The 9,816-nt window shown below is 50.6% G+C and overlaps 1 protein-coding gene and 1 non-coding gene across 2 annotated transcripts in view; both read right to left on the bottom strand.

The window, feature by feature from the left end:
• Nucleotides 1–363: 363 nt before the first annotated feature.
• LOC135810250 (deoxynucleoside triphosphate triphosphohydrolase SAMHD1-like) overlaps nucleotides 364–9,816 on the bottom strand; it is a 24,616-nt gene continuing 15,163 nt past the window's right edge. The window contains exons 17-20 of the mRNA XM_065323733.1: nucleotides 4,570–4,674; nucleotides 3,756–3,850; nucleotides 2,224–2,269; nucleotides 364–1,551 (exon numbers count right to left, since the gene is read on the bottom strand). Of these exons, the coding sequence (XP_065179805.1) occupies nucleotides 1,378–1,551; nucleotides 2,224–2,269; nucleotides 3,756–3,850; nucleotides 4,570–4,674 (420 nt within the window). The 3' untranslated portion in view covers nucleotides 364–1,377. The remainder of the gene's footprint in view (nucleotides 1,552–2,223; nucleotides 2,270–3,755; nucleotides 3,851–4,569; nucleotides 4,675–9,816) is intronic.
• Trnaa-agc (transfer RNA alanine (anticodon AGC)) lies at nucleotides 2,779–2,851 on the bottom strand. The gene has a single exon. It is a non-coding gene; the product is annotated as a tRNA-Ala (tRNA).

Below are 9,816 nucleotides of genomic sequence, written 5' to 3'. Positions count from 1 at the left end.
ACTGGTTAGTACACTGGTTAGTACACTGGTTAGTACACTGGTTTACTTTATGGCATCTGCAGTCAGTCTTTCCTGCATGTACATGACTACATGGTAGCAGATGCAGTTGCTTGGGCGATAGGTTTCCACTGAATATCTTATAATAAGTGTACTTCAAGTACACAGCTGTTAGCAATGGTAATGGCAAACCCCATGCTGTATTGCGGTAGTGGATTAGCAGCAGCAGCAGCAGCAGCAGCAGCATCATCATCACAGCAGCACACACACACAACTGCAAGAGCGTCATTCGCCATCAGCACCACACACACACACACACACACACACACACACACACACACACACAGGGGTTGGCGCACACGATGATTCAAGAACAAACTTTTTCAGTATTGAACAAGGAAATAAGTTCAAATAACTGCATTCCTTGAGGAGGGCAATTGCAAAGCAATAGCGGAGATGCCGCCAGCATGGCAGCCTGTTTTCCAGCAATGACTTGGAAGCACCAGACTTGCTTGAAGGGTTAAACAGCGTACGTGCAATGAAATCAAGCAACATACCGTACCTGACTGGGTACTGGCAGCAGCCATGTTAACCATGGCTGGATACTGGCAGCCATGGTAACCATGGCTGAGTATTGGCAGCAGCCATGGTAACAATGGCAGACTTCAACAGGGATGATACGCAACTTTACTCCGTGTGGTCTTGTAGTAGTACTAGAATACTAATTCGGATAGACGGCTGAGACCAGGCAGTATCGACTGGGATGAAGGCAGCAAGCATACAGTCATTATCAGGAAGACCGACGACTGCCGGAAGGCTTGCCGCACTAGAAACAGCAAACGCATTCGAAATAAAACTGAATAGATCCATAAATACTAGCGGAACCAGAAAAAAAGCACCGCTATCACCCGCGGTGGTTGTATCGCAGTGTATTGTGCAGTACGTCTACTGCATAAATACACAAAGCAAGAGGATATCGCAAGAGAACCTCGGTGGCTAAATTAATTTAAAAAAAAATCACAGCTACGGCCAAACTCACACGGTTCCTTGAGCTGGCGACTGAATACTGCGCAAAAAATAGAAGAGTCGATTCTACCGAGACCTCCCCGGGTCCCGTGTTGGCGTCGTGTTTCACCAAAAATAGTTTTATGCGGCGTAGTGCTTCCTTCCGTGAGTCGAGATGTCTGAGAGACAAACAAAAATCAGGGTTCTAGATGACATTGTGTTGTCGAGGGTGCAATGTAGCCGAGATAGGCTCCAATATACTGGATAACAATTGTTTTTTTTGCGATTCAGTAGAAGATCAGACACCTGGCAATGATCAGAATAGGTCTGGAGGTTGGAAAGATTTCTGCCAGTGATGGCCTGCTCCGGAGCGAATCAGCCGCTGAATCGCAACCTCTGCGACACAGTGCTTGGCGCGTTGGGTGTGGCGCGACCTCCGAATGCGTTTGGAACGTCCGGATAGGACGGTGTCTGGCTGGACTGCATCGCCTCGGTCGGGTCCTGACTCATCTTGAGCGGCGTCAGTGAGATGTCCGGATCGCCACCATCCTAGAACAATACAACAACACAAGTAACAGTGGTGAGGCTACCTGCAGCTTCATTTATAGGAAGTGGTTTTAGAGCAGGCCCGCTCTTACCCATTCACTCAGCAACAATATCAAACTCGTTTATCAATCAATTATTACGTTTCGGGGAAATCGCCCTCATCAGGTATGCAATGGTATGCAAGCTTCATAAGAACACAAGATTCAGTGAGCACTGGACTGAATAGACTTAGTCATACCAGCTACAGCCTACATGCCACATACCAGCTACAGCCCACACACCACATCTCAGGGCTGCCAGTCTTCTGTCAGAAGACATCTGAAAGTGGTCAGTGGGTGTCCCCCGGCCAGGGACCGAGGTTTAAGGGTGCAGTGTTCCCTTTATAAGCAGAAAACATTATTAGGATTCTAAGAGCCTGAAACAGATTACGGCACTTTCGTGAACAATCCTAGTAAGAAAAGGAAGGGTTGTTTTCGGTCAGTTTGTCGGAACGACCAGTACAAATCAGAGTGATTCCAAAAAGCAGCCAGGGTCCCCCATTTCACCCACACTTTTTGCTGCTTGCTGCCAGCTCAAACGCACAGGAGCATTACATTTCATTTATAAACGTGGATCGTTGACAGAAAAAACACACAAGTGCTAGACTTTCATAGTACTGTATATGCACACGCTTACCCTAGGTGTTGTGCAATCATTCTCGACACACCACTGCTGGAAGCACCTGCAAAAGGACAATGACACACAAGAAGAGAGAGAGAGAGAGAGAGAGAGAGAGAGAGAGAGAGAGAGAGAGAGAGAGAGAGAGAGAGAGAGAGAGAGAGAGAGAGAGAGAGAGAGAGAGAGAGAGAGGGAGAGAGAGAAGAGAGAGAGAGAGAGAGAGAGAGAGAGAGAGAGAGAGAGAGAGAGAGAGAGAAAGAGAGAGAAAGATAGGAACAGCAACTACAAATTACGCCATAAAGAGCCTAGAGGTCAGCAAAGTACATGTGCTATATTTGGCTATGGTTCAGGGGCTTCTCATGAGTAAGACTGACAGGGCAAGCCACAGACCACCACCCACACAGTACACTGCTGTACAACCATTTCAGCGAACAGTATACACGCTCGTCCAGGAGCCAAGCCTCCAGCTAAAAATACAGAAAGGAGTCTCCAAGAAGAGCCAGCTGTCATATTTTCCTGTGAAAGTGTTGGCTCAACTTACTTGGTTGGAGGAGCAAAAAAAAAAAGATTGTATGGAGAACCCGGGTATCGATCCCGGTACCTCTCGCATGCTAAGCGAGCGCTCTACCATGTGAGCTAGTCCCCCTACACACTTTTTGCTAAGCCTTGAGTACACTAAAAGGACACCACCGGACGGCCATACAAAGGTCATCACCATTGTCACCATTATCAACTTTACAGTGATGGAGTTGTCAGCCTCTCTGTTTGCCAATGATCAGCCATACGATGCAAACGGAATTGAAACAGCTTCGTTCCTGGACCGGACTAAGCACGTAGGGATTCACTGGCCAGAAAAAGCCGCTTCAATCAGCTGTGTGGTGGATACCAAGCTAAAATTAGTGGCGGTCAATTCATCAGCCTTGCACGCTGTTGAATGGTGGTAGGGAGGGAGGGAGGGAGGGAGAGAGAGAGAGAGAGAGAGAGAGAGAGAGAGAGAGAGAGAGAGAGAGAGGCAGAGAGGCAGAGAGAGAGAGAGAGAGAGAGGCAGAGAGGCAGAGAGAGAGAGAGAGAGAGAGAGAGAGAGAGAGAGAGAGAGAGAGAGAGAGAGAGAGAGAGAGAGAGAGAGAGAGAGGGAGGGAGGGAGGGAGAGAGAGAGAGAGAGAGAGAGAGAGAGAGAGAGAGAGAGAGAGAGAGAGAGAGAGAGAGAGAGAGAGAGAGAGAGAGAGAGAGAGAGAGAGAGAGAGAGAGAGAGAGAGAGAGAGAGAGAGAGAGAGAGAGAGAGAGAGAGAGAGAGAGAGAGAGAGAGAGAGAGAGAGAGAGAGAGAGAGAGAGAGAGAGAGAGAGAGAGAGAGAGAGAGAGAGAGAGAGAGAGAGAGAGAGAGAGAGAGAGAGAGAGAGAGAGAGAGAGAGAGAGAGAGAGAGAGAGAGAGAGAGAGAGAGAGAGAGAGAGAGAGAGAGAGAGAGAGAGAGAGAGAGAGAGAGAGAGAGAGAGAGAGAGAGGAGAGAGCTACAGGCAGTACAAACAAAAGAAAGGTAAAGGCAAAACTCACCAAGATGCGCTCCGCTGCTTATCTCGGTCCTGCGAGTCTCGGATGTACAGGCGAATGTTCTGCTCCAGAAAGTTGTCCGGTAGCATGCGGCTCACCTGTAACGAAACATATACAACCAGATTTAACACATAGATATACATGTAGTCTACATGCTGGCGAAGGTGACGGTGATGCTCAAATGTATTCAATGACCGAGAGCTCTATTGCAATAGACGTGCATAACACCAAATACGAGCCACCCGGGCACATTGGGGAGTAAAGCCTAAAGGACGCCTGCATCTTGACATTGTCCTGAACTCAGATGTCAGCTGGTGGTAGTGCAATTGGGACCTGATTACCTTCAGCTTAGTATTGACTCAGTGTGTTTCAATGTGTTTGCGTGGCTCGCATAATCGGCATGGCCACCCCAGCGTAGGTTCGAAGGATCAGTCCGCGACCCTTGCAGTGGCGGAAGCGCATATCGAATAGATATGTTGCATGGTGCTCCTTTTTCGAGTTAGTTGTACTTTGAAGTACGACTTTGCTTTGTTTTTCTCATTGTCGCACCATGGAAAATAAGTATTGACTCAATACCAATGACACTGCAAGGATTATCGGCTCATGATGAGAGAAAAAACCCTGTTCATCTGACATGCGCAAAACCAAACATCCATGATAACCACCATGTTAAAACAAGAGTCGGGATAAGGGAGGTCAAGGAATCACGTGAAGTTCTACTGTAGATAACAGATGCAATCGCCATGGCTACAGGCTAGTATGCTAGTATGCTAGTTCCCTACACCTCTAGTCTAGAGCTACGCAACTGAGACCGTACTTGCTCTCGGCGAACTTTCGACGCCTTGTTCGGCTGGTCCTTCTGGTAGAAGCGCATGCGATCGATGGGATCCTCGTGTCTCATGCCGTAGCTGAAGTTCACAATCTGTCAGCAGCAGCAGCAGCACAGGCAGCAGCAGAACAAGTCAAGGCACTTCACACACAGTCCAGCGGAGGACAAACAGACAAACAAGTCAACCACTGCACATGCAAGCCAACAGTCACAAGAACAGCTGTGTAGTAGACGGACTTTCCCCTACACAAATCACTATGTATTACTATGTATTGCACTATGCATTGCTGACACCATCAGATCCCTTGCTTTCATTCGCTAGCTAGCGCTCGGAGCTGTAACTGGCAATCTCGTACCATATATAGATCCGTGTGCCAGTTGCCCAGCTCAGTTGTTGCAGAGTCTTTGCCTCCGTTGTTTCTGTCGTCTTCCCTTCACTTATTGAGTCTTTCAATATACTATAAGTAATTCTGTGCCACCTACGTTTGTCTTCTCGTGCAATATTGTTCCCTGAGAATACTACCTGTGTTTTGCCGGAGAGACTGAACCAGTTTTGCCTTGTCACTCGGTCGCGTACTACATTTGGTGGCAGCGGTGTTAGCTCTGCGTTCGTCAGTCGCAGTATTCCGGACCACGCCTCGTTATTTCACCGTGCAGTGAACGTTGCCGTTGCCGTTCTCGTCTCAACTCAAGCTGAGTAACTTTGTTCCGTGCCAATTTACGATTTTAATATTTACATTTTTGTAGTGCTAGTATTTTCTAGGCTTACTTTGTTGGATCTATTCGTAGTCTTGTCCCCTAAGTAAGCTAGCTTATCGTTGCCAGTTTTTCTTGCACTGCTCGCCGTACTTGAACTGTTGCTATAGCGTAGGCTTAGTCCTCAAACGTGTCCCGTGTTGCTGGCGAAGTCCTATAGGCCTACTTGTTGTTTGTTATCCTTATATACACGACACCGAAAATGGCACAGAATCCTCAAGCTGCTGCTGCCGCTGCTGCTCCCGCTGCACCAGCTCTGGCTCCGGGTCAGGTTCCGGCTCCTCGACAGGCACCACTTGCTCGGCCGGTAGTTGTACCGCCGACGTTTGGGGGTGCCAGCCAAGACGATTGGCACTGCTTCATCGCCAGGTTCGACGCAGCGTGCGTGGTAAATGGGTACCGGGATGCGGAAAGGCTGCAGTTTTTACCTTGTTGTTTCAAGGAGAGTGCTTTTACAACTTACCAGACCATTCTGGCGGCGCACCCGCAGTATACGTATGTAGAAATGTGCACCGAATTAGGGCTACGGTTCGAACCGCCACAGCAAAGTCGCCTCCTTGAGGCCGAGTTTCGAGCTCGCCTGAAACGATCAACTGAGTCCCAGGCCGAGTTCGCCGCAGCTCTTCAGCGCCTTGCGGCACGCGCCTTTCCAGGTCAACAGGGTCCGCTGTTAGATCGCCTGACGCTCAATCAATTTATTGACGGCCAGGTCAATAGTGACCTGCGCCTGCACATCAGGACATCCAGCCCTGCAGCCCTCGATGCCGCCGTTCGACGGGCGTACGAAGTATTAGTTGCAGCGATCTTAGAGGTCGAGAATCGCCGCAGTCTTCCGGTTCCTACACCAGCCTGCGCTGCCCTGACCGCCTCTATGCCTCAGGCACACTCCGTAGGTCCACTCGCGGATCCGACTCCAACGTCCAGTGCCACCGTGGCCCACGTAGCTCCGAGTTCGACTTCGAGCTCCACCGACCCGCTCGTACTATCGTTGTTGAGCAAAATTTCGGACCAGTTAGCTGATCTACAGGTCTTCTCCGCAACCTCCGCTCCGTCGCCACGGGCGTATAGTGACGACACTCGAGCTCCACGCGGCCGTGGTCACAGCGTCTTCCCTCGAAGCGCGCCCATGTCGGGCCCAACTCGATTTCCTGGCAGCTCGAATCGTAACCCGCCTCCGTACAACGGCACAGGCCGCGGACTTTACGATGGCGCGCGTGATCGCGGGTGCTTCACTTGTGGCGATCCGTCCCACTTCCGTCGTGATTGTCCCCACTCGACGCGTGGCAGTCGTCAGTCGGGAAACCGCTATTGACTGGTGCTGCTCGGCAAGCTCCAGTCTTCGATACTAGTGTTCCTAGCTCGACTGTGCCGACTTGTACTGGTTGTGAATGTCGTCCCTGTTATTGTACTGTTGATGTGCGTTGCCCTACGTCTGCACCTGTGACTGTGTGTCCTGTTACTCATGTTCAGTCGTCTTCTGCAGTTTCTCCGTCTGTCTATGTCGAGGTTAGTCTCCAAGATACGAAATGCCATGCTCTTGTTGACACTGGTTCTAGTGTTTCACTTGTGTCTACTGCATTGTGGCGTAGTCTGTGCACGACCTCCTCTGTCCCTGTGTCTGCTGCTCCTGTTGTGTCTGGTGTGACGGGCCGTCCCCTCTCCACTACGGGTACCGTGTCCCTCTCTGTTTGTACACCCTCGTTCGTAGCTGTTCAGAATTTTATCGTTGCTGCTGATATCACGTCTGATGTAATCCTCGGTGCTGACTTCCTCCAGCAGCACAATGTCCTGCTTGATTTCTCCCGGGCTCAGTTGGTCCTGGATGATGTTAAATTGCCGCTTGTACCCCTTCCACGTGTGCGTTCGCTTTCTGCTGCTGTTGCTGCCGCGCCCACACCAGCCCATGTTACGACTGTCGTGCCCGACCTGAGTGCTCCGACTGTTCCTGCTGCCGTCGCTGCCTCCGTACCTGCTGCCGTCCCTGCCTCCGTGCTTGCTGCTGCTGCTCAGCCTGCTGCTGCTGCCAATGCTGTTGAATCTCCGGTGTCTCGTGTTGCTTCCTCGTTCCGTGTGTGCATCACACAGTCTGTTTCAGTTCCGCCCTGTCATGAAGTCATTCTTCCGGTTGCCCCGTCGGTATGTGCTGCTGGCTCTCCTGCTGCTGATACTTCGTATCTAATCGAGCCACTTGATTCGTTCTCAGAGAAACACCCGACATTGGATGTCGGAACGTCTGTCACGTCCCCGGATAACTTGGTTATCAATGTGGTTAACCGTGGTACCACCCAGATTACCTTGCATGCAAATACTCATATTGCTGTATGTGAACCTGTCCCTGAGTGTGCTGACACTTGTGCTGCTGTTGATGATTCGCCGTTCATGCCGCCGCCGCCTGTACCAGTAGAGAAGATTGATGCGTATATCGAAAAGAATTGTTGTCACCTATCACCAACGGACCGTTCTACCTTGCGTGACCTTCTCCTGCAGTACCACGATGTATTTGCTCTTCATCCCGACGACCATGGGTACTGTGATCTTGCGCCACATAAGATAGACACAGGTGATCATTCGCCTGTTAAACAACAACCTTACCGTGTTCCATTCCGTCATCGTGAGCAGCTCCAGAATATTATCAATGACCTTCTGCAGAAAGGTGTCATTACTCCCTCTGCGAGCCCGTGGGCTTCGCCTGTTGTCCTCGTGCCTAAGAAAGATGGCTCTCTGCGTCTCTGTGTTGACTATCGCCGGCTCAACAAGATCACCACAGCTGATGCTTATCCTCTTCCTCGGGTCGACGATACCCTAGACGCGTTCTCTGGCTCTAAGGTATTCTCGACACTTGACCTTGCTAGTGGCTACTGGCAAATCGCAATCCACCCTCAAGATCAAGCTAAAACAGCCTTCGTGACGCCCCTTGGGTTGTACGAGTTCACGGTTCTTCCTATGGGTTGCTGCAATGGGCCTGCCACATTTCAGCGCTTGATGCAAACGATCCTAAATAATCTCCTTACCAGTCCTGATCCCGTCTGCCGTGTGTTTTTTGATGACATTGGCCTTGGGTCAGCCACTGTTAGTCTTGGCTTGGATGGCCTCCGGTCCGTTTTCACGTGTCTTCGTCGGTACAATCTCAAGCTTCGGCTTGAGAAATGCGCTTTCCTGCAGCCCCGCACTAAGTTCCTTGGTGTGGACATCAGTGCCGATGGTCTTCACACCTCAGCTTCGAAGGTTCACGATATTGTTCACTGGCGTACGCCGACATCCGTTCGTGAAGTGCGTGGTTTTCTCGGCCTCGCTGGGTATTACCGGAAATTTGTTCCGCACTTCGCGCAAGCTGCCGCCCCACTGGCCGCACTCACTAAGAAAAATGCGAAGTTTTCCTGGGGTCCTGCTTGTCAGGCTGCTTTCTGTGTACTAAAAAAACGCCTCTCATCTGCGCCTGTGCTTGCTCAGCCTGACTACACGTCTGCCGCCGCTCCCTTCATCCTTGATGTTGATGCCAGTGATTTTGGTATGGGCGGTGTGCTCTCTCAGGTTCAAGATGGCCATGAGTGTGTGATTTCCTACGGTAGTGCTATTCTCAACACCGCCCAACGTAACTACTCCACTACAGAGAAGGAACTCCTTGCATTTGTTCACTTCGCTGATGTGTTCCGCTACTACCTCGTTGGTCGAGCATTTGTTGTGCGCACTGATCATGCTGCTCTCAAATGGCTCCATTCGCTCAAGGAACCACGCGGTCGTCGTGCCCGTTGGTTAGAACAACTTGCTGAACTCGAGTTCACGGTTATTCATCGCCCTGGCCGTCAACATTGCAATGCCGATGCTCTGTCTCGCCGTCCTCCTGAGTCTGTTGCCGCCACTACCCGTCAGTCACCGCCTGACCAGTCGTCACCAGCAGCTCCTGCTCCTGCTTGTGATCCTGTACCCACTGTACCGAAACCTGCACCTGACTCCTGGCTGCCGCGCTTTACTGCTGCTGAGCTGCTTGCTGCGCAAAAAGAGGATCCTGATGTGTCCATTGTGTTAGGCTGGCATGATTCTAGTCATGATGTGTTTAATTCTCCCCCTGCACACACATTAACTGCCTCTAGCCGTGCTGTTCGCCGCTATGCTTCTGAAATTCATTTGCTTTCCCTACGTGATGGTGTTTTGTATCGCACAGACCCATCGGCTGATTCTGTTTTGCAATTAGCTGTTCCGTTCTCTTTCCAAGCTGATATCTTATCTGCAGTGCACGCCGATGTTAGTGGTGGTCATCTCGGTGCTACAAAGACCATTGACAAGGCCAAATGCCGTTTCTTCTGGCCAGGTATGTCAGCTGATTTGCGCACATTTGTAGCTAATTGCCAAGAGTGCATGTCCCGTAAGAGCGCTACGACTGGCCGAGCACCATTGCAGTCCATGCGAGCTGGCTTCCCTAACGAGATCGTAGCCATGGATCTCGTTGGACCACTGCCTACCAGTCGCCATGGCAACCGT

Source organism: Sycon ciliatum, chromosome 1 (genome assembly GCF_964019385.1).
Source record: "Sycon ciliatum chromosome 1, ocSycCili1.1, whole genome shotgun sequence".
NCBI classification, from domain to species: domain Eukaryota; kingdom Metazoa; phylum Porifera; class Calcarea; order Leucosolenida; family Sycettidae; genus Sycon; species Sycon ciliatum.
Note: the sequence above shows the minus strand (reverse complement) of the source record. Positions and strands in the feature narration are given on the sequence as shown.